At 36.5% G+C, this 23,721-nt stretch overlaps 1 protein-coding gene across 6 annotated transcripts in view; it reads left to right on the forward strand.

The window, feature by feature from the left end:
- Positions 1 to 2,273: 2,273 nt before the first annotated feature.
- SPIRE1 (spire type actin nucleation factor 1) overlaps positions 2,274 to 23,721 on the forward strand; it is a 117,828-nt gene continuing 96,380 nt past the window's right edge. For all 6 annotated transcript variants that reach the window (XM_026843483.1, XM_026843477.1, XM_026843481.1 and 3 more), the window contains exon 1: positions 2,274 to 2,308. In XM_026843483.1, the coding sequence (XP_026699284.1) occupies positions 2,303 to 2,308 (6 nt within the window). In that variant the 5' untranslated portion in view covers positions 2,274 to 2,302. The remainder of the gene's footprint in view (positions 2,309 to 23,721) is intronic.

A 23,721-nucleotide genomic window follows, 5' to 3' on the forward strand; every position in this document is an offset into this window, starting at 1 on the left:
GAAAGCAGTAGTAGATCTTGATAGTACCATAAATGAAAAAAGGGAAGTTTCCAGAGTGAGTGCTTTTCCTTGAAGAACAGCTTTCATGGAAGTTTCTGAAGGAAGATCTATCAAAGGGGCTTGTTAGATAAGCTTTGCTATTCCTTTTAGAAATCCAAATTTTGCCTTACTTATTTTGGGCTGGGCTGATTTATTGGTTTTCATGCTTCAGGTCTTGGTTAGGACTTCTATTAAAACGATCTTCGTAGGATCTCAGCAGTACAATGAGTACTTTGTGTCTGTGCCACTGAGAGGATCTAATAGACAGTTTAACTCCTGTTCCATTAGATCATAGGAGCAAATCAAGATATTTTAAATTATCAGTGATTGTAAACATTGCTGACCTTCTGTATTCCACTGCATCATTACAGGTTTAAAATGAGTACTTTTTTCAGAAGCAGTAATTAAAAAAAAAAAAAAGAAGTTGTATTTTTTTCAAAAAAAGGCAACACACTTTTTTTCCCCCATCTTGATCCATTTCTGTGAATTAGTGTAGTATAATCCTGCATCATGGAGATACTTCGGTTTGGTCATCTGTCACTTGAGTTTCCCAGAAATAGCCCCCAATATTAATAAATCTCCTAATAATTGTATGAGTATTAAAAAATTTCCTGAGTAAATTTCTTCCATTTATTATTTATAACAATCACATTAATGTTCTCATTTTAAATGCAAAAAAAAAAATCTATGTGCATCTTGAAGTGAATCAACCAGAATCATGAGTCCTTTTGAAAAGAAGATACGTGATGCAAAAGCTACCTTTTTAAGTCAGTCTTCTGTTCTTCACTTTGAAGTCAGACACCAGTGCTAAGCCTTCAGCTTGCATTGGCAACAGTTCAGAATGAAGGTAAACAACTTTCACTGTTCGATGTTTTCTATTCATTCAGGATGTGTTTAACCTTTAGCTTCAAAGAGAAGGTGACCAGTTCAATGTGAAAAATTAATCTTTTTTCTATGCAGGTGAGTCTTCCTTAGTGCCGACAGTTTTGCGTGCCGTTCAGATTTAACATATTAAGTCATCATGATCAATCCTCTGTGCAGACATTATGCTAACCAGTTGGTTGAGCTTCCTTGGACTTGCCAGGCAATCTGATAAAACAGTCCCTCCAGTTATGACGACAAATTGCGGGCTTTTCCAAACTATTGCAGTAAATCCTTTGGCCACACTGGGTGATGTTCAGCAACCATTACCTGTAACATACACTCTCAGTATATGCACAGTCAAGTGAACATGTGCTGTTCTAGTTTTTGAGTATGTGGGGACTCAGAATTGTGTCACGCATTGCCTCGGGTGAGTGCCATTAGGCCCAAAGTCGTAGATGTTAAACTAGCAGTGTGGGTGCAATGCAGCTAAAAAGCCAAGATGAGAAGAGTAATATTCAGTATCTGTGCATTCTGAAATTAAAGTTTTGGGTAGTGCCCCTTTGAAATGGATATATTTCTGTGGAATACTTGACTTTGTTGAATATCCTTTTTTCAACAGAAAATCATCCTGTCAGAATTACTTCACCCTACTTTGATATGAATTATGAATATGAAATTATAAGCTTGCTGCTTTTAGTGAAATGGTACCTTCCTAATATGCTGTGAAATTTCAGTCTTATTTTTTGTAAGCTGTCAAGCCACTTACACTAAAGTGGTTTGTCTTTGAGAAAATGGGGTTTTAATTTGATGAAACAATTCAGAAACTGAATTTTTCTGTGTTATATAAATTCCAGAGTGATGTTTCCGAACTTGGAGGAGATGCAGAAATTAAGAAGAGGGATTTATAAAAATCTGACAGTAATGCTTCAACTTTAATTTGCTTGAGCGTCGTGTTGTTTTTGAACTCTTTGATATCCCAGAAGTATCAGATGAAACAGTAGCTTTTCCCTGGTTTTTGAATTAAGGTTGTTTTTTCTCTTGAAATAATTATTTGCTTTTGCTTAATTTAAGCCAACATGTTTTCATGTTCCCTCTATGGCCAAGCATCAGTCATACAATTTAAATAATGAAGCCTGGCATTAAAGACACATCTTTTTAAAAAAGAGTATTGTGAAGGATCCAAATAAAAAGGGCAGGGCCTTGTTGTTAATTCTATGATGCATATATAATGGAAGCATTATTGAAATGTATGATTTAAAGTAAGGCAAAGAACATGTGGCAGTTACTCAAAAAAGTTACTCAAGTTTTTACTTTTATTTGTCCATAGTCTTTTACTTATTCTGAAAACTTTTTTTTTTTTCACATTACAGATAAATCGAGCCGTTTACACTGCACAGAAATGGAGGTAAGAACTATTTTGTGCTCTCTGCTAGTTCTGATTTAGCTCAGCAATTTTTAATTAACTTATAGTGTAAATATGATACGTTTATAAATGCAGAGTTATCATTGCAAAGTTGTATCTTGAAATGTTTCTTGTGTTTATGACTTTCATTAACAGCTGCATGAATGTGTCTTAATGTGGGATATTTAGTCTTATGTTCAGAAACAGAGGAAAGAAAGGCCATGCAGTTTTCCAGAAACAAGGTTAGAGATACCTTATGAAGATAATGTAATCTCATTTGATGTTAATTTCTTTAAAATAGGTGTTTGCAGCAGAACATTTTATTTTAGATAATTTCTGTTGGATAAATTCTCTTGTTATACTTACTTTAGAAAGGGCTAGTAGGTTGTGGAATGAATAAGTTTATGGAATTACTTGGTGATTTTTGACAACCCAAGAATTTGGATGGAAGCAGAGAAGACAAGTGATCTCAGTGGTGTTGGTCCATATAAAGACATCCCAATTTCAGATATTTTAAATATTTCCTTTAATTTATCACTTGGCAATATTTTGAGGCCCAAGAAATACTGTTGTATGTCTTGCTGGGGTAGCAACAGAAACACAAATCCTGTTAAATCTGCTTGATTTATATCTTGACCATTATTTGTCTATCTTTGATACTAAGCTGTGACTAATATTCTAAGAATGTTCAAACTATCATTTTGTCAGATTTGTAGCTTTAATCCAAGACTGAAAGGAAAACTAAGTAGAATGTCTTGCTGAACAAGATGCGGACACATAGTATAATTTTTATTATCGTACAGAGTAAATAAAACAGTCTACTCCTTAAAAAAAACTTTTCTAGCAATAAATACGATTTCAGTGTCCTTTTCAGGGCAGTCTTTTCTCACTGCCTTTGAACCTCCTTTGAAATGTAAAACTGAGTTTTTACTTCAACTATTCCATCAGTACCTGGGGCTGAGCCTGGAGATAGGCAAGTGCATGCATCTTAATTGGTGGGTTGTCTGTTTTCTCATCAATAATATATATGAAAGTGACAAACTGCTGTTACTGCATGGTTTATACATGGATAAACTGTTCATGTTTAAAGACAAAATGAAAGGCCAGCTAATTCAACTACAAACAGTATAATGCTAAGGCCATCCAGATTTTTGCAAGTCTTACTAAAAAAGAGAAATGTCCTTTCACCAGGACACACCGTAAGGAGTAATTCCTAACTGATCTAAGTACAGAAATTGGAAGTAGACACATTTTATTTCTTCCTGTGGTTCAGTTTAAGCAAACACATCTTGGTTTTGTATCAGCATTTGTAAAATCTCAGTTCATAAATCTAATACCTTACTTACAAATTATAATCCAGTGTGTCATTTGCTTTGCATACTAAATACTGTTTACAGTTTCGTCTTGTGTTTTTTAATGGAAGGTGATGAAAGGCCCCAGCACTAAAAATACAGATAATAATAAACCCCTGTTAAAATATTTTTAACAAAATGTAAAATATTTCATTTTGAGTAAGTTAAAAGTGCTTTTGTTTCGACTGAAAATGTCTAGTGAGAGTCAGTTGGGTATGTTATACTTCATACTTCATCTTCCCTGGGAAAAGAGTTTTTTTTTTCTTTTGATCTTTTAAAAATATTTTTTTGTTGATAGTTGGAAAGAAAAGCAGGTTAGAATTTCCTAGGAGACAGAAGCTTCATTTTAAATTGTCTCTAATAAGCAGCACAATGACCATTAGCATATTAACTCTTCTGTTTATAATTGTCATTTTGAAGGAGGCTGTGAAGGAGTCCGTGGCTTTTTCCTCCTCCAAAATTCCTTTGGGGCTGCAGCTTTAGATTTGGAGTTGATGATGTTTGTGTTTTTCAGAACTAGGAATTCATCAGAGACAGCCTGTCTCACTTTTTTGATTCCTGTGGAAAAGAGCGTGGCCTGATTGAATGTCTTGGAATTTGTGTTAAACTTCTTAAAGTAGTGACTAATAACAGTCATAACATTTTTGCAAAACATGTAAGCTATCCTGAATTGATACACCATTTACTTCAAGCTAGCAGTATGAGTGCTGTGTCAAGTTCAGAGTCTAGATGCCATAGCCATAATGGGAAGATGGGAGTAAGGAATAAAGTGATCTTACTTAATCTGCATCTGTCCATGACTGTTACGTACATAATAATAGTGTTCCTTAGCTGTCTCAACCAAGGTGGTGAAGATTATTTAAAATATGCCAGCCTTATTTGTAAACATTTAGTACTCCATATTGAAAGTATTCCGTGAATACTAAGTGATTCATAAGTAGGAGGGTTTAATTGCTGTGTATTTGAAAAGACCCACCTAACTGATCACAAGCCTGTTGTGCATGATTAATGCAGTTAGCCAGTATGTATGTAATATAAAGATAGGTGCAACCTCTCCCATTTGTTTAGAAGTCAAAAATTAATTGGATAGCCTGTCCTGAACAATGGTGAATAAATTGTTCAACACCATTCAGCTCATGTCAAATCACAAAAGGAATCAACTGTAGAAGTGTTTTATTGAGCCTTCATGTGCTCTGTATGCAAATTTTATTAATGAGCTATCAGTTATATGTATCTCTAATTATTAAAAATCTTAACACACAGTGAAAGTTATAATACTTGTCTATGGAGCTAAAATTGCTTTTTTTACCTTTTCATTGGGAACTTGAAATATTGACTATATTTCAGTTAAAAATTTAGGGAAATAAATATATAGGTTATAAGGATACTGTGTCCACTTTGGTATAAAGAGGAATATATTTGTTAATTCACTGGATAGATGCAAACAAAATCAACTACCTCTGTCATGCTGATGAAAATGAGAGCATGTATTTAAAGCACAGGATGTTAGAATTTCAAAAGAGGTGTCATAATTTTGCATTAAAAATAATACCACACCTACATTAAAGTGTGTTACCTGCTCAAAATTCAAGCTGTGTAAAATATGTGTATTTATCATATACAAGTATCTAGGATTCATTTTTTTTATCCTTGTTGAGTGTAAACAAAAGTAACATTCTGATTGAGGGGTAATTGCTGCCGCAAACAATCCTTGTCATGCACAGTGATAATTACTTCATTCTACTACCTGAGCATTAACCTTATGTTGACAAGGGAGAAGAATTGTCAGCACACGGAGGACAGGCAAAAATGTTTTTATGAGAAATAGTAAAATATAACTGAGTGAACTTCTGTCAAAATAAGTTGTTTTGATTATGCATTGAAAAAATAAAATTCTCTGTGAATGCTTGGTTACAAACCTGGTAATTCTATTAAAGCTTTTGATTTCTTGTGCTGTTAAGAGAACTAACAGGAACTCAGGATTGCCCTTAGAAGTCAAAGTAGAATCATGCATCTTTACTTGTGAGCATCAGTTCGTGCTTGGGCATTATGTGCCAGTTCTGGTAAGTGAAGCGCTCATCCCATGCTGATGGAATTATCTCACAGAGAAGCTGCATGTCCAGCCTTTTAGGGACCTGTTATTTTAGATACCTGAAAGCCCATTATGCTTGTTCACTGATATAGTGGTTCTGTGGCAGTCAGTCTGACCTCCTGTTTTTCCTAAATTATTTCATAGTCACAAAGAAACAGCTTAACAGACACTTGATTAAATAATAAACACACAAAGAAGTAGAATTCAGGTTTTGATCTTTTGTGTTTTGTAATGGGCTGCTTTTTAAAGAGAAGCTTTGCTTTTTGTAATTTCTGTAAGCATTTACAGCACATCAGGAGGAGGTTGATCTTGGAAGAAAATGGTTTTCTGTTGTTTACTTGCTATAAGGTTGGCGCATCGCCTTTTTCATTCAGCAATTTCATTAGGAATACACAGTGAATATTGGGCCAGAGAACTAATAATGTATTTGACTAAGCTGATTTAGTGATAGTCAAATCCTGCCATCTGTCCAGAGTCTAAGAGAATTCAACTGTTCCTTGTAAAGAAAGGCTTTGCAATTTTGCCATGTAGTATGACGTGCCTTTAATAACCTACGCGCCTTAAAGTCACACAGGATTTATAATGAAATCTTCATTCCAGTGATGCCACTGGCAAACCTTTCAATCAGCTGGGGAAGAGTCAAGAGGCAGATTTTAGCCTCGGTCTTCAGACAGTTTCAGATACTGGCTGGTGGAAAACTAGGTCTTGCTGTAACTTTGGTCCCCCTGGGGAACATTTTGCCTGTGAAATGCACAAATAGTGGAGCATGGAATGTTAGGTGGTAGTAGTGGGTTTTTTGATGTTTTTTGGTTTTGTTTTTTTAATCTTAAAGGTAAAAAATATTCCCTATATAGTTACTCTGTTTTTTCCTGATATTAAATGTGAAAGTTTGCAAATATAGTTTATATGACTCTGAAAGAGATCTCAGAGTGTTGGGAGAGTAAGTTAACTTGTACAGGTCTTCAGTTTTTGCAGAACCTTTTCTATATGAATACCTATCATATCAATGGCATGCTGTTCTTTCTACGGTAGCTATCATATGTACTGGTTGATTATTAATTATCTATAAAGTGCTATTTTTTTAGTAGAACAGTGCCTGGACATGTTTACCTGTCTGTTGGGTCCAAAAGATAGGTCATTCAAACTACAGGGAAACATTAAGCTTTAGATGTTGTTTGTATGCTCACAATTTAATGGCTACTTGTATTGTCCTTTGTTGCTGCATATAATAAAATATAAGTTTAGAGTATCCATATAAGATGAGAATGCTATGTTTCATACTCTGTTGTTGTTGTTGTTGTTGCTATTGCAAATAAATTTTAAGCTACAGAAATTATAACTACATTTCCGGTCTGCTGTATCCCTCAGAGGCTTCTGAGATCATATGACATTGTTTTTCTATGAAGTCTGCTAGTTTTCTGTTAGAGATGCTGTGTTTTCCTGCCTCTTCGCTAAGTACCAAATAGTTAACCGTAAAAACATAGTCTAGACAAGGGGTACACTTTCTGGGGATGAATAGAAACCTGATGTAATGGTTCTTCTGGAGTGATTGCATGGAGAGAGCTCTTTATTTTCTTGGTGGATTTCTGAAACTGAGGTAAAATAGAACCGTGGAGTTTAGTAAATTCAATTTCAGTGGTAAGTTTGACCTGATTGTGTTGGCTTTTTGATCTCCAGGGGACAAAACCCAACCCAAATCTTCCATTCTCGAATATCTCTATTCACTCAGAAGTCCAACACCCATCATGTAAAAAGTATGCAGAAGATTTACAGGTGATAAGAATAAAGTACATAAAATGTAGATTAAATGTCAGATGAAAAGCACGCATAGAAGCTGAATCTCTGAAGATTTCCTGTTCACAGCTATTCTTCCCCTGTACCACTTCAATCCACATAGCATTTATACTTGCAGTGATGAAATGGGAGTACTGAATTGGTTCAGCGGTTGGATTGATCTTTGGGAAGCCAAGGGAAATTGGACTTCAGTACATACTTTTTTAGGAGAGCAAGGAACACTTTGAGCTGATTAAGTATCTGAATATATATTGCATTCATTTTGTACTGCATTTTTCCTTCCAGATGTACTACTTTTGATATCATAGTTATCTTGCTGCAGAACATGAGTAACTTCCTGAAGTGGGTATTAGTGATGTTTTATGAAGAACAAACTTTTTTTTTTTTTTTAATTTTATGATTCTACTAGATTATTAAATCATCTTAAGAGAGAAAATTGCTCAAATTAACATTTTTTTGTGTATGTGTTCCTAATTGATGTCTAATTTTTCTTATTTCTGGGTGGCTGGATTTAGTAGCTCTCTGACTCTAATATAAAGGCCAGGCCCTTGAATATATAAGCAGCAGTATTTCACCTATAACAGGCATTACTGGATTAGGCTAATTGTAACATAGCTAAGATAACCTAATTGCTTGTTTATCAGTTTGGAATTTGGTTGGTGGTCAAAGAAAACACGAACTCAAGGAAGCCAAACAGTTTCACTTCAGCAGTTCAGTTACCAGGTATCGTCTTCCCAATTTATCATTTAAAAGCAAATGTTGTTTAAAATTTAGCCAGAAAGAAAATGAGGCAAGGATTGGAAGGTGAAACTAATAATATCAGTAAATTTATTTTCAAAATATGAAGAGATTTAAAGTGAGAGACACAGTTATTTATGAATGAGTCAAATCCAGAATTCTCCATCCTACTTTGTTTAATAACGCCTGTGCTCCTTAACACTGAGTCATTCTAACATTCCTGGTTTGGATGTGCCTAGAAATATTGATCTAGTTCATCTAAACCATTCTTCTACGAAGTAGAGTGTATTTTATCATACAAAATTCTGGTTAGCCTCTTTACATGTGTAGAACCCTCAGCAATTTATACTTAGGAAAATTACATTATGAAGGGCTTTTTTAAAATGCAGCTTTAGCTGACCTAATGCAGATGAACACGTGGAATTTTTAGGAACAAGTAGACAGTGTAGTTAATTTTTGTTTAGCTTTTAATTTCTCTCGCAGCCTTCTGCTATCTTGTTTCTGTCCTGGGAGCAAGAAGAGCTGCTGTCCTCTGGTTGCGAACATGCAGAAGCTTCAGTTACAGCAGAAGGCAGGAGAAATATGGTATCCCCTCACAGGATTTTCAAAGGTTACTCAGGAAAATACTAAGAGTAAACTTAACTGGAATTTTAGTCAGATACTCATTTTCAGTTGGTTAATAACAGGGCAGGTCATAGTGGCCCGTTCAGAAATTGCCAGTAACACTGTCTTTGAGCATTCAAAAATCATAAGGCTTATTTTAGCATACAGTGAGATCAGTGGAAAACAAACTGTTGAAAATTATGTGTTTTTTTATGTTAGTTCCTAGGTTTTGGTTAATACAGGCTCAGATACTTTTTTTTTTTTCCCCCCCCAGTTCCATGACTGAATGTTTTTCATCACATGAACACTAACATGTAGCTTTTTCATCTAAATCACTTGACCTGAGAAGTTGAGATGTTAAAGCAAGATTTGCAGTCGAGTCATGAGAGTGTGCAGCACTGTGTGCTTTCTTTGGCAGGGAGGATACTGAATCAGTCTTGAGGCTCACTGAGGCAAAAAGGAGTTTTTGTTAGTTTTCTTTCTTAGTGTACTTTTCTTTTGTTTGACTTGACATAGTGCAACTCATTTGAGCTTTTGTTCTGAAGTGAACTTTTTAGCAACTGCTAAATTTCTGTGCTCCTCGTGACCTACCAGTGTGAACATTTTCATCTTAAACTGTTTAATTTTGTCTGCCACTTACATGTTTATAATGTCAATCATGGGAAAACAAAGCAAGCTCCAAGATCTCTCCTTAATGGTGTGAAGGAAGGACTCTAAAAGATGTTCAGTGCTGAACTCTTCGATTATCATTTAGTGTTGCTGCGTGCTTTGGCATGTGAAGTAAAATACTTCTATTTACCAAAAGGAAATACAGTGGGTAAATTAAACATACAGATAAAACAAAGGGGTGACTGAATTCTAAATGTGTATTTCATCATGTCCAGTTCTTCTATTAACCAGTAGTAATTGTAAAGCACCTGTAAAGCTTTTAGTATTTCACCCTCAGCAAGAAGTGAAGGTTAAATAATTAACTAGGACAAGGCAAGCTGTTCACACTTAGTAGATTAACTCCTGCTTCATTTAGGTAGGTGGGGATATTCTGTTAAATTGACAGTCTTCCATGTATTTGTTCCAAAGCCTGAAACACCCTTGTCTGAGTCTCCTGTCACTGTTTCTCATCTGTATTGTACCTTTACTTCCAAGCCTCCCTCTCCCGTTTTCTTTCAAAATCTTTTATAGTTCATTCATTAACTTCCTCTATTTCTGTTTCTTCCTAACCAAAAAGTTAATCATCTGCTTTTGTGGGTGTGTGTTACTGCCTCTGCACAATATTTGATGACTCTCAACATTACAGAGATGACTCTCTGCTCCAAATGCGTTCTTTCACAGCTCCCTGCACTTCTGCTCGTTTCTTCTGTTGGTCCTAGTAGATGTTGTACTGCTACCTGAATTCATTATTCATCTGCTATGTATTTCTCATTGTGTCTTTATCTTTCTCTGTTATCTGGACTTGTGATATTAACGTTATCTTTGACTCACACTCTTTCCTTTCCTCCAGATGCTTGCCAAATCCTTAATTGCCGTCTGCTAAAGCACCCCTCTCCTCTGTTGCCAAGATGATAATTCAGGCTTTGTGTGTTTTTTTGCTGGGTTGCTTTGGCTAATGCAAGCTGCCTGCTACCTACTCCTTTCTTAGCAATGATGTAAAATATTTCGTCAAAGTTTTTTGAAAGACTTGCCTCTGACTGCATCATAGTTTTGGGGTTGTTAATATGTCGCTTTTCTCTTCATCTCTGTCTTGCACATTCAGACTGTCTTCTTCCTACTATTGTAGGTCTGAAGCAGACACTCACTGCAAAGTAAATAAGTTGCTCCATCTGGTCTCTTCATTTAGGAGGATGTGTCATTCCTTGTGCTGTGTGTTCTGTTTGCTTTGGAGCAAAGCTCTTACAAATGTTTCAGAGAACATAGATGAGAAAAATGTGCGTGTATTCTTCTAAACTATGTATTTCTAACCCCTTCACCATTTGGTGACTGTAAATCAGTACTTTCCTTTGGTTATATTTTGTAGCATGTCAGATTACACTTGGTTTTCTGAGCATTTGTTTTGCTTTTGTTTGAATATTTGAGTATTTTGCTTTTATTCTTGGAATGAAAGCTCCATGTAATTCATAGGTCTTACAGAAATGTTTTATTTAGCTAGGCATGGAGAAAATAAATACAGTTGAAACTGCATGAAAACAGTGAAGTAATTGTGGCCTCTGATCCTTAGCCACCTTTTTGCCTTATTTTCCAAATGACTGCTCTTGTTTTTATAACTCTTTGTATTGTTTGCTACTGGAGTTTGCTTTAAACCTACAACTAGTAAGGTATAAAGAAAATAGTTCTTTTCTCCCTCCTTCTTTTTTTTTTTTTTTTTTTTTTTTTTTTTTTTTTGAAATAATGTTCTCAATTCTTGGCCAGAATGTGTTCAGAACATCCAGCATTACTTTTTAATATTTTTGTCTTTCATTGTCCAACTTAATGTGCTTGAGGACTTCTGCTCTGATTTTATTGAATGAACTTTTAATACATTTTCTTCAAGATTTTGCCTTCATTTTTGTCAGCTCTTAGTTACCTTTTTATTCAGATCTGGTAGACAGAGCTAGTGCTGAGCCTGGCTTTCCTTATGCAGAGTGTGGTGCTTTTATTGCACAGTCTAAAGGACATTTGAACAGTAACACTGCATGCTCTTGGAGAGTCAGCTGCATGTTTATGCCTGTAACGTTTAAAGCATTGACACTAGGAAAATATATTGGGAACACAATTTGGTTTTCATGTTTCAGACTCATTACTGGATGTTAAATAAAAAGTTATTCTGAAAAATTTAGGTAAGATATGTTAAATGAAAGGGAGAAAATAATACCATTGTGATGGAGAGAATTTTACCATTATTTAGAGGGATAATAGCAAATTTATTTTTCAGTTTAGAGTAGTTCATTCTCTTACACAAGGCAAATGCTTGTTTAAAAGTTAAGGTGTTTTTAATCCCTGGACACCGAGCTTTCTGGAGTATTGTCTGCTTGCAACTCTCAGATCCTCTGTTGGATTGTGGTGTCTTGTTAAGCTAGTTATACATGGAAATACAGTAGCAGACTTCACAATTTAAAACCCAGACCAGCAGTAAATGAAGTGTGTGATGAACTTGATGTTCTGTGAGTTGCCTCAGTGACTTAATTATATGGACACTAAAGTAGGCAACATGAATATTTGGTGGGAGAAAATAAATGCCATTTTCATTTTAGAGAAAGAAATAAGTTTGAAGACATCAGGCAGATTGCCCAGTGTGACATGTGGGCTGCATGGTGGATCCAGCATAGAATCTAGATTATTTAAGCTCTGATCACAAACCCAAAAATCTTTCTTCACATTTTAAATATTGTCCAAAATAACAAACCTGTTACTTTACTGACAAAAAAATACTAATTCCCTTGAGAAACATTTTATCAAGATACTAGAAATTTACTTTCAGGCTAGGCTATCCCTTCTTTTCTGTGTATATTTCTTAAATACTTTAAAATTCTTTAGAAGGAGTAATCCATTCTCTTTCAAAATAAATCTCTTATCTTTCAGGGTCATACGTGTAGATGTTGCCATGCTATTACAAAAGCAGACTTTACTTGATATTGTTCACTTGCTGGCAGCATATAGACTGAGCTTTGTTCCTACACAGAAGACTGATTTACCCCTAAATTTCCTGTATATGTTTCAAACAGAGAAAACATTTCAAAACTGATGTAGAATGTTTGGGAAAATTAAAATTAATAGAAAAGAAGAAAAGAGTTGGGGGGATTTGAAGTAAGAGTCATTTAGGCATGAGAAAAGGTAAACTATGTCAATAATAAGTGAAAGGGAAATAAGCATCAAAAACTAATACCGAATAAGGAAATCTTTCTTTACTGCAGCATTTGGAAGGCAGTGAAACAAATAATTCATTTTGTCATTAAAATACGGATGAGATAACGTTTACCTTCACAGTTTGGTAATACTCTAGTAATAAGTAGTAGGACAGAGAACTTGAAAAGAGATCTGTTAGAAGTGAGCAAGCTAGTGGTCCTAAAAATAGAATTTAATTTCACAAAATCTGCTTCAGAGGACTGGTATAATTTTTCAGCAGATGTTTCATGAACAAGGATATAATCGTTACAACAAGCTTGAACCTCAGTGGGGATTTACAGTGCAGCACAGCATTTTGGTATTCTTCTAGCATTTCAAATGTCATATGGAAGCACAAAGTGTCAAATTAGTGAGATTCCAGGCACTTTCCTGTCAGTGGCTCATCCTTTTGTTTTTGAAAAAGACCACTTATATATGTATGAAGATCTTGGTTCTTCCATCTTATGTCTGTGTGAGTATCTAGATAGCTGGTTCTTACCAGACAGTGGGCACTGCAGCAGATAGAGACACCACCACCCACCCCCACCCCCACTCTTGCATTTCCTATTTTGGCATGGAAACATGAATGTTATGGATTAATGGACAAGTGTATTTTTGTTGTGTATAACTAAAAGATACTGTTCACCAAAGGTGACTGAATTTATGCGACACTGGGGGTTTTGTTTGACATAGCCTATTACAGATTTCATAAAGTGACCCTGAAAGCGAATTTTCAAAAAGCTTTCTGAATAGAAGACAGAAAAGTGTTGATTGCTGTGCTTTTTCCCTCTAATGGCTACAGGAACAAAGAACATCAGCTGCTTCAGGCATTATGGTAGTTATAAACTCTGTGGCTTTGATGCAGTGAAACTGAGAATTGTTAGACTTGGAAATAAAAAGCCCTTCTAACATTAGTTATACAGAAACTAACAGAGTATTTATTGTTTTCCTCAAAAACTATGTTTTTATAGCCCCAATCCTATATGCAAAGCAGCTACATGTGCAATTACATTTGCAGCAATACATAAATTCGGATGAGAAATGATACTTTGTCTCTCAGTGATAGTTCCCATGTTTATTCAGGACCTGGGTTATTGTACACCACAGACATACACAGTCAGAGATCCTTACAGTGCTCACCCAAACTGCTCTGTTGTGGATCCCTGCGATGTGCCGAAGATCTAGTTAAGAGCTTGTTTGTCCCTCTGAATCACCCAGGGTGACAGAACTGCTTATTGTGGACATGTTCTTTTCTGAATTTATGTTTTTATGATTCATTCTGTTAGAATGATCTTGACTCACTTCTACTCTTTTGCATCCCTTTCTCCTTTAAAATAATTATTTTCTAATTACTTTGCCTGTCACCTCTTAGTGCCAGACCTCTTTAGCTCCTCAGTGAATGAAGGTGAGCCTGCCTTTTTTTTCTGTTTTTCTTTAAATTGTTAGTAGACAACAATCTCTGTCCTGAAAACAACCTCCTCAAAGCATACATCTTGTCATTCAGTTGTGTTCTGAGTATCTCTGCTGCTCTGGACAAATCCAGTAAGCACAGAGTTGTCAGTGATTTCAAGTTCCACAAACAGAGGGGGGAAAGCCCATATCTGCAGAATCCCTTCTTGTAAAAGTGATGGGTGGCTTTTTAGACCATGTTGTCCCCATTGATGTTCCAGGCTAATTTCACTGTTGTCCCTGGCTCAACCCACTTTTCCCATGGCCCTAGGGGCTACAAATTGCAGGGATCCTCAGCATCCTAGTGCTGGATTGATTTCACCTGCAGATCTCATGAGGGTATCCTGAGGAAAAAAAAAAAAATGAGCAAAAGGAACAGATACAAATGGATACAGCAAATGATTTTTCTCAGCCACAAGTTCTGCTAAATCTGATCTGCCCTAAGCCTAGCAGCTGCTGCCATTTCACTCTTTCATGACACCTACGGTTACAGAGGGAGAGGATCCTGAATGTATTGTTGACTCTTATGGAGGCCATGTCCCTCTTACTACCTTCTGTCTGTTGTATGTCCTTGACATCTGACTTCCAGGACTCCTGCTGCATGGCATTGTGTCCTCTTGACACTGAGGTGCAGAAATAACTCGTGCTGCTGCAGTCCATTTTAGACATGTAACTACTACATAATGTCTCTGATTTCTTCAGCTTCTTCCCTTACAGTGACTGACTTAAGGATGTCTTCCAGGTCAAGAAAAACAAGCACTGTCCTTTTCCAGCCTGCAGAGAACACTGTTGGGTCATCAGGTCACAACCTCATTCCTACATCATGAGACACTGAACTATATAATATCCTATTGAATTTGTACTTTTGGCAACATATTTACTAGTCTTTCTATGAAGTTGGTCTTCCTGTTAACCACAGCATTATTTATGAGGACACATTCAAGATCCTTTGCCAGCTGTTCCTATATAGACAATTTACTTGTGTTTTCCTTCTGGATGACAAAGTTTGATGAGCTTTATTACTTTCTCTGAATGTGAAAAATAGTCTTTTAACATTCACAGGTCTAAGTCCTTCACAGTATCTCTCAGATTTTTGTCTCCACTGTGGGGGTTGCCTATCCCTATTCACATCCTTTTGACATGGCTAATGTGTTGTGCCAAGACTGATTTATATTAGCTGTGGTCATCCTGGCTTAGTTGATTTCGCTTTTATTTCATCAGAGTCTTAGCTACATTGGAGTTGATGTTGGAAAGGTTTCCAGCACTGACTTGTTCGGCATGGCCACCAGGAGTTCTGTAACCTCATTAAGCTGTGTGGCATTGCTGAAAACTATGGCCACAATGCTGTTTGCTAAGGACTCTGCTGGATTCTGGATCCTCCCATGTATGAAGGCCTCTGTGATCTGCTCTTTAATGACTGTAAATGTGCAAGACAGGGCTTGAAATTGGCCAGTTACAATGCGATTGATTTGTAGAATAATATAGTTAGAAGGTATCTCTGGTCATCTGGGGTAGAGCTTCTTCTCAGAGTACTATTAAAGCTAGAAATAAACTTTTCAAACTCTAGTGCCCTTCTGTACTGAAACTTTGGGTTACAGATTTTGAGCAACTCAGATCACTGGTAATAAGCCTTTTGTTCTTAGTAAAACTTAATATAACTTTTGTCCTTTCTGTACTTAACCTTGTATGTTTAGAAAATGGCTGATCATGGTTTCCATTCTAGCAATTTCACGTTGGTCTTCAATGAGTGATATTATTTAAACTTTGCAAATCATTCTAACGGGGTTTTTTTTTGGTTTTGTTTTTTTTCCCCATACAAAGGTCATGTTTTATCATGCATAGCAAACAAAAACACATACAGGTTTTTGTATGTATTTATGTTTGGTTTTGTCAAGGTGAAATAGCAGACAAAAAGAAGGCATAGGGGCTGTGTTGGTGTTTCCTGTTAGCAGCGGAATTGTATTGTTTGGTTCGCACACATGTAAAACAACATCAGGTATTAGCGTGTCACACATGGAAAAATTAAAGTGAGACTTGGTAGCTTTTTGTTAAGCTATGTTAAGTAGATATGTGCTCATTCTGAATATATAAATATCTGGGGGGGATAAAACAGTTTCCTTTTAAGTGAAATGGTAGTCTGAAGAGTCATAGAGCCTTGTGACTGATCACAAGTTTTAGAAGAGACTTCAAATCACGGAATCTAATGTTACTAAAGTTTGTTGTTACTTAATGTTTAAAATACCTAACATATTACCATAGTGCAGCCAGTTCCGAATTTAATCGAATGATCTTAAAAAGACTGTTAATCAACCATTGTCATTAGACAGTTGGATATATTTCATTTTCTGGTTTAGATTGTATCACTGCTTACTTGCATTGAAGCTGGTGATGAAATGTTTTCCAGACACATGAGACCTGGACAGTTTCTACATAAACTAAGAACTCTTTGTGTATCCTAGATCTCTCTCACTTTGTTGTATGCCTTTTTTTTTTTTTCCCCACATGGATGTCTCAAATTTAGATACATATTTGCCAGTGATTATTTGTATAGACTTTAGGTACCTGAGGTTATTTTCTGTTTCTCATAGAAGGACCTCTGCTCAACAGTAAGCAGCACGTGTTATAAAATATTTGCTCATATATATGCCTATATAGAGAATTCAGTTCTAAAATGAAAAGGCTTCAAGATAAGCAAAGGTTTTTATATATTTTCCACATACTAGTAATGTTTTCTTAGCTCCTCATTTTGTTAAACCAGTCTAAACATATGCTTTTTGAAGCACTTTGGTGTTTTGTTAGTTCCACGTTGCTGTAATGAAATAGTTTGTGTAAAAAAAGACCAAATCCATGTTTTTATATCAATCCTTTTTATTGCTCCTTGAATACTAGCTGTGTATTTATTCATCTGCATTATCCTCTCCAAGTATTTGATGGAAATAAAGTTTGGTTGTTTTCTAGGTTCAGAGAGGAGAGAGAGAGTCTAACGCACGGGAGTCCTAAAATATTTTAATAGCTTGGGACGCCCACACTGACCTCGCCTACAGAGATGAGGTGTCAGAAATGGTGCAGGGAGGTTGCAGGGAGGAGTCAGCAGTGTTGCCCTGGCTGCACAGACTACTTGCTGACTCACAGAGTGTCACTGGAGCGTAGGATGGTCAGGTGGCTGGAAGGAATGAGCCATGATGTTGGCTAAAACAATTTAAAGAGAGTCAGAGGCTCATATGAAGGATAAAGTTTGAATGGGGTGAAGATACTGTTGCTACAGCACCCACGTGTGCGTTGGAGAGGCTTGCGCTACCCGGAATGAGTTTTCCAGGGTAGGAGTCACTGTAGTGTGATACCCAAAACTGATTTGTAGATGTGAAAGTTGTGTGCATGTTTGTTTTCTGTAATTCCTGCAACAGTTGTTGGTATCCTTTCTTCTAAAGGAAGGTCTTCCTTATGTAATACTGTTGATGGATCTAATTGGCATTAGTTTCATAAGCAGTATTGACTTAAGAAGGCTATTGTTCTCTCACACAAAACCATGAACGACATTATTTCAAGTATTTTCCAGGAGATTCCCAAATACAATAGACTTCATTTAATTAAAAAATGAACAACACGGGTTTGTTAGTAGGTTTCATGATCAGATATGAAACAAGTGTAGCGAGCAAATTGCCAAATTTTCATTCAGGAGGATGAAGTTTTTCTCTTCCTGAAGAACACGAGAATGTATTTGGTCTCATAGGTCAGGAAAAGATAAGAGTTCAATGCAGCTCTCTCACAAGCTAACTTTCAAAGTTCAGATATGTATTTTTCAGTATCTGAGGTTATGTCTGAACACTGGATTGTTCTTGATCTTGACTTCAGACATCTGATTTTTCAGTAACACTTTATTTTCTAATAGTTGCCACATACTGTTCAATATAATGCCACTTTTTCCCTAGTGTGTTGGTATTTCCCAGTGCCAGACCTGTGCACACCTCCCTGGTAGGGGTGGGCTGCCTGTGTCCAAGGCCAGCTCTGCTGTGGGACAGATGTAACCTTGGATCAGGTGGCTGTGAAAACAGCCATGTTAGAGCTGTGAAGAGCCCTGAGAAGCCGCCATTCAGGTGTTCCTCCTTTTTTCTGAGGAGCAACATTTAAGCTGAGTCTTTGCATTTTGTCTCTTGAGCTATGCTGCAGCTCTTCCTGTGCCCAGCCACGTCCCTGGCTGGACCTGACCTGCTGGCTTGCCTTCTTGGCCAAGCCTCAGACCTGCTTTGTCACTGTTGGGACTTCTTTGGTGATTGTGGACTGTGGCTGACCCTGGTTTCTGTAACCAGACCTGCTCTGTTTTTCCTGTTTGGATACCTGGGACTGCGTCCTTGGTCACTGAGGGCACTGTCCCTGCCTCTGTTGTGGTCACCCTCAGTTCCTGACTCACCTTCCCTTGCTGCTTCCTCACATGGTTTTCTTTGCACATTCAGATACAGGGAAGCATTCTTCCTTTTTCTGATCACAGCATAAACATACAGATGTGTGGATGCTGAACACTGTAGGTGGGGATACATGCACTCCTTTTCTCTCCCTGCCGTGGCAGCCAACACGTGCATGCGAGTACAGGTTTACAGAACGTATTACAAAGGATTTTAAGGTAAAGTTATGAATGATCTGGAAAAGTCAGCTTTAATGCCTTATCCATCTTTAAATTATCACAGTGGTATATCAAAGTAAATATTGTGTTGTCCTATGTATGTCCCAGTGAATTTCGATGCCCTTACTGCTGACAGGAGTCAGCCTGCCCCAGTGTCTTGAGAAATTCATTCCAGATTTGTTGCAGTATTTTACATCCACATCCTCTCCCCAGCCAGTGCAGATGCCATGATGCCAGGAGCAACATCTGTAGAAGAGCCATCAACCAGCCAGTGGGATGACTGTAGCCTATCCATTTTTCCACCTTCCCACCCTTGATGCCTGCTTTATGTGGCCATTGTCAACAAGTCACAATATAATTTTAGGTTATTACTGGGATCATTGTGCCTGTTCGCATGAAGGTCAGTGACTTGTTTGTGATTGAGAGAAATTCCTGTGTGGAAAAACAAACATCTCAATTGTTTCATAGCAAATTATATTTGGAAATAAATGTTCTCACTGAACTTCTGAGAAGAGAAATTATGATGTCTTTATGATGTCTTACTTTATGAGTAAGAAAAGAGTAGGCTTAAACTCTGAGGCCAACAAAAAATAGTAAAGAAAATACTAAATCTCATCTAATACTGTAAGTACCCCCACTTACTTTCATTAGCATGTTAATATTATCACATAGTACTGCAAAAAACAGTTTTAAAGCAAACTAATACATTTTGTGTCCTCTAGCTGAAGAGAGGATAGTACACGCAGAGGGAACTTCAGTTACTGTAAACAGGAACAGTAAAAGCCTTTCCTAAGTATACATAACAAAGTCAATGCTATGCCCTTTCTCTTCTTGCAACATTTAAACTGGGAGCTGTTTTCAAGGAATATCAGTTTTGCCACTTCCATAGTGTTAATGTACAGAAAATCATTCTTTGCCCATTTTCATTGCTCTCCAAAGAGGAATGATAACATACTTCATGTATCTGTGGAGCTCTTAAGCTAGAAATATTTATTACATAGCTTTACTTATGCTATTATTGCAAACTGGCAAAGGAACAGAATCTTCCTTTTCTAAGTTCCTAAGACAATATTTTAGAAAAGCTGAGCAGAGATGACAGTTGTTATCTGAACCATGTGGCTGCTCTATAAATAGAAGAATCCTATGCGTTAAAGGAAGAATCTGTTATTTAGTCAGCTGATTATATTAACAGATCTTATAAGGTGAGCATCCCATCATCATCTGATGCCACCTTTTTCACATCTTTCTGCCATTCTGGCTCCTCTAATTAGGTGTTACTATTTTATGAATATAGACATTTAATTAAAAACAAGAGCAGAAAATACACGTATATTACATTAAAATTTATTTTTTGGACTAAAGTATCTACAGATTGACTGCACACTGGCTGAGGCTGTGAACCAGGGAGAGTGTTTGGAGTATGAAATGATGTATAGATATTTTTTGATAGCTGTGTTGCAAAAGGACCACTTGGTTTGCCATGACTGAATTATTTCCTAATTGAAGAAGAGTGGGCAGAAATTCCCCAAACAATGAGTTGTAGTTGAGATTCTCCCATCTTGAGCTGACTGATGTGCTGCCTTCAAGGCTTAATGGAGCAGAGATTACAATGCTTTGGATTTGAGCATGCAGTTTTTCTGGAAACCAAATACTTAGAAAAGTTTTCCCCCCCCCCCTTTTTTTTTTTTTTTTTTAAATAAAAATCTATGTAGCTGTGATGTTGTCATCTGTATATTAATATCTAATATAGAAGGACCACCATAACTGGATAAATGCCTGTTACCTCAGTTGGAAATGTAAGTAATTCTTGGCTTACTGATGCCTTGCAATGTAAGAGTTTCAGTGTTTGTGCAGGAGCTTGGACTCTGAGTCTGTCTTGCTGAAAGGTTATGATGCCACAGTTCCCAAACAAAAAATACAAAATTTAATACTTAAAACCACAGGGAGTACCTGGCTCTTAGTTTTGCCTGAGCTATTTCTGATTTCAGGTAACCGTGGTGGCCCACAGCTCCACATTGGGCACATTGCTGTAAACTAGTTTACCTGCAGCAGCTCTTGGTTAGTGTGACAAATTTTGGTGGTGTGCACGGTGTGGGCATGTAATTTGTACACTCAAAGTCAATGTAGAATAGATACCCTACTTGCTGTTGAAAAGTGCTCTTTAGTTACAAAACTGGATGTAGAGTCCTCCTCTGATGTAGGGTATGATCAAGGAGTCAAACTTACTATGGTTATGGAAGAAGATATTCAAGGTACTTAGACTCAAAAGTACCAGGGAGTCAGGGAACAACTGATTTTTATTTTTCTAGCGATTTTTTTTCTTTTTTTAATCTTTTTTGATGACTGTGACTTTGCCTGTTGCAGCAGTTCTCCAATATGAGCAAGAAAAAAATCGGACAAGTTGACTCGCAGTTACATTATTAAATAGTATTATTTCACTGTTACATAATGTTGGTGGGTTATCCTGTGAACATTAGTTGGGAAGCAATATCTTTATACAGACTTCATATGATTATGTAAATGTACGTTCCAAAGGAAGATTTAGACAGAAGTCATTTTGCACTAGAAGTACTTACATGTGCCAACCTAACAGATGTGCCCAAAACTAATGTCATATCCTATGATAAGTCAAAAATTGTCATACTGTGGATGGCTGGTTGAAGCTGCTTTTTCTTCTGTTAGCAGCAGAATGTGAAAGTGGGAAATCTCACAAGACTGCAGGTCCTACATGAAATTCTGCAAGATAGATAAACTTCTAAGAGAATAATGCCATGCTATAAATACATTGCATCTGCCTTTTAGGAAGAATGGTGAAAATATTTTTTAGGATATTGCCATCTGATCAGAACAATAGAAACATTCTGTTTCTTAGGTCTCATGACATCTTGCATACTCGGTGTGGGAGTCTTTGGTGATTACAGCTGTCTGAAGCTGTTTTAAGCACAGAATCATAAACATGTGGATAGAAGGGACTTTTGGAAATCTTGTATAATTCTCCCTTCCATGTGGAAGCAGAAAAAAAGTCTAAGTTATGCCATCACCTTTCACTCACTAGATGATTTCTTCTTAGGGAAGTAATTGACTTGCATATTTATTCCTTTATTGCTGTGCTGCTCCTCTTGGTTCTTGCTTTCCCTACCAAGAAAGAAGATTAATGTTCATAGAGAAAAAAAAAAAAAAAAGCTATGAAGGCATGTGAATCCTTATCTTATCTTTTGCTTTCTAGGTGGTGGCTTTCATGCCTTTGTGTTAACGTAACACAATAGATCTACCACCTGTACTGTAAATATTCTGCCCTCTTGATGATATTTGCCAGATTCTTGAAATCCATTGGATACAATAAAGGGCTGCTTGGTCTATGTCTGAGGAAGTGACAGAGTGTAAAGCTAGCTAAGATAAAGTTCAGGAGAGGTTTAATGTAAAAACTGTTTCTTGAATGCTTAATGATTTTTGAAGAATGGTGCAATTTTTTAACACAGCTTTTATTCTGTATGCTACATTGAGTTAATTGCTTGAAAGTCTGTGAATTTACTGCATGTGATTAGAATACAGGATGCAATAAGCTTGGGTTTTGTAATGTAGTGTGTTTTGGCCTCGGTTAGTTAGATACTGGGGAAGTATTATAATGATAGTCGCTAGTAATACTGCCCTTCTTGGGCAGGATTTGACTGGTGTTTAAAAATAGCTTCATGTTTGTAGGAGCAAGGACGTTCATAGTGGGAGTTTGGGTTTTTTTTCTTTTTCAGTCTCCTCCCTAGCATTTACAATGTGGACATAAAATGTATATAGAGCTTGTATATCCTAAGCATCCCTAGAAAATCTGCAGCTGTTAAAAAGTAGAAGTTATATAACAATTATTATGGGTATAATAAATCAGAAATGAAGCAAAGCAGTAGTATAAAATCCAAGCATTTGAAATTGGGTCAGGCTTTTAAAAAAACATTTTTCCTCAGAAATTCATGAGTTTGAATTCTTTCATTTCCTCCTTAAAGCCCCAAGCCTTTTAGAATTCCTGGGGTATGATTTTTTTTTGTTTTTATTTACTTGAACTTCTAAAGCTAAAAAAACCCACTGTAAAATGAACATCCAAAAATCCTTAAACACTGTTGCACAACTCAGGAATTGGGACTATAAGGAACAGGCTAAATTGCATGAGTCTTTTGATGAAATCATGAGAACTGGTAACTGATATCTCAGGTGCAATTGGAAAGATGTCTCAAGACAGAACAGGTTTTAGTACAAATATAACTAGATAGCTTTTTCGTAACTGCTGCGCTACAGACCTTATCAGTTGTCTTAAAAGAAGATCTATGTATTTTAAGGGTTTGTCTTTACATTTTAATTATAAACATTTTTCAAGACAAGTTTTATTGGACTCCCAAGGAATGTCTGGAACAAATTGTATTACTACAGTAATCTGATACAACTAAAATATGCTATACCATATTACTGGAAGTAAACATAATGTTTTAGGAAAAAAAAGGGAGAAGTAGCCTTTTTATGCTACAAAAAAATGTCATCAAGAACAGCAAAACAACAAGTGTCCTTGAATGAAGAGTTGTCTGAAGAGTTATATCTTTGCAATGAAGCCTTCTGTTGGGGGGGTGGGGTGGTAGAAATAAAGGTATTTTTTGTGAACCACTTCTGGGTATGACTCATAAATTGAACCTTCATCTGGCAAAGTCAGAATTCATTGGCATAATTTCTGCTTTTAACACATATTTTTGTGATGCTGGTACAGACTGGCTGTTCTGGTGGAAACATGCATTCCATAATTACTGAGAAGAGACAGTGGCCTGTATTTTATAGAATGACTCTATAGCATTTCAGAGAGTTGGCTCTGTCAAACAGCAGCACTCTGAGTTGATTATTTAATTGTTCAGATGAGAACCTTATCAAGCAGGTCAATATTGAT

This window comes from Athene cunicularia (genome assembly GCF_003259725.1).
Source record: "Athene cunicularia isolate RWA chromosome 2 unlocalized genomic scaffold, athCun1 chr2_part1, whole genome shotgun sequence".
Classification (NCBI taxonomy): Eukaryota; Metazoa; Chordata; class Aves; order Strigiformes; family Strigidae; genus Athene; species Athene cunicularia.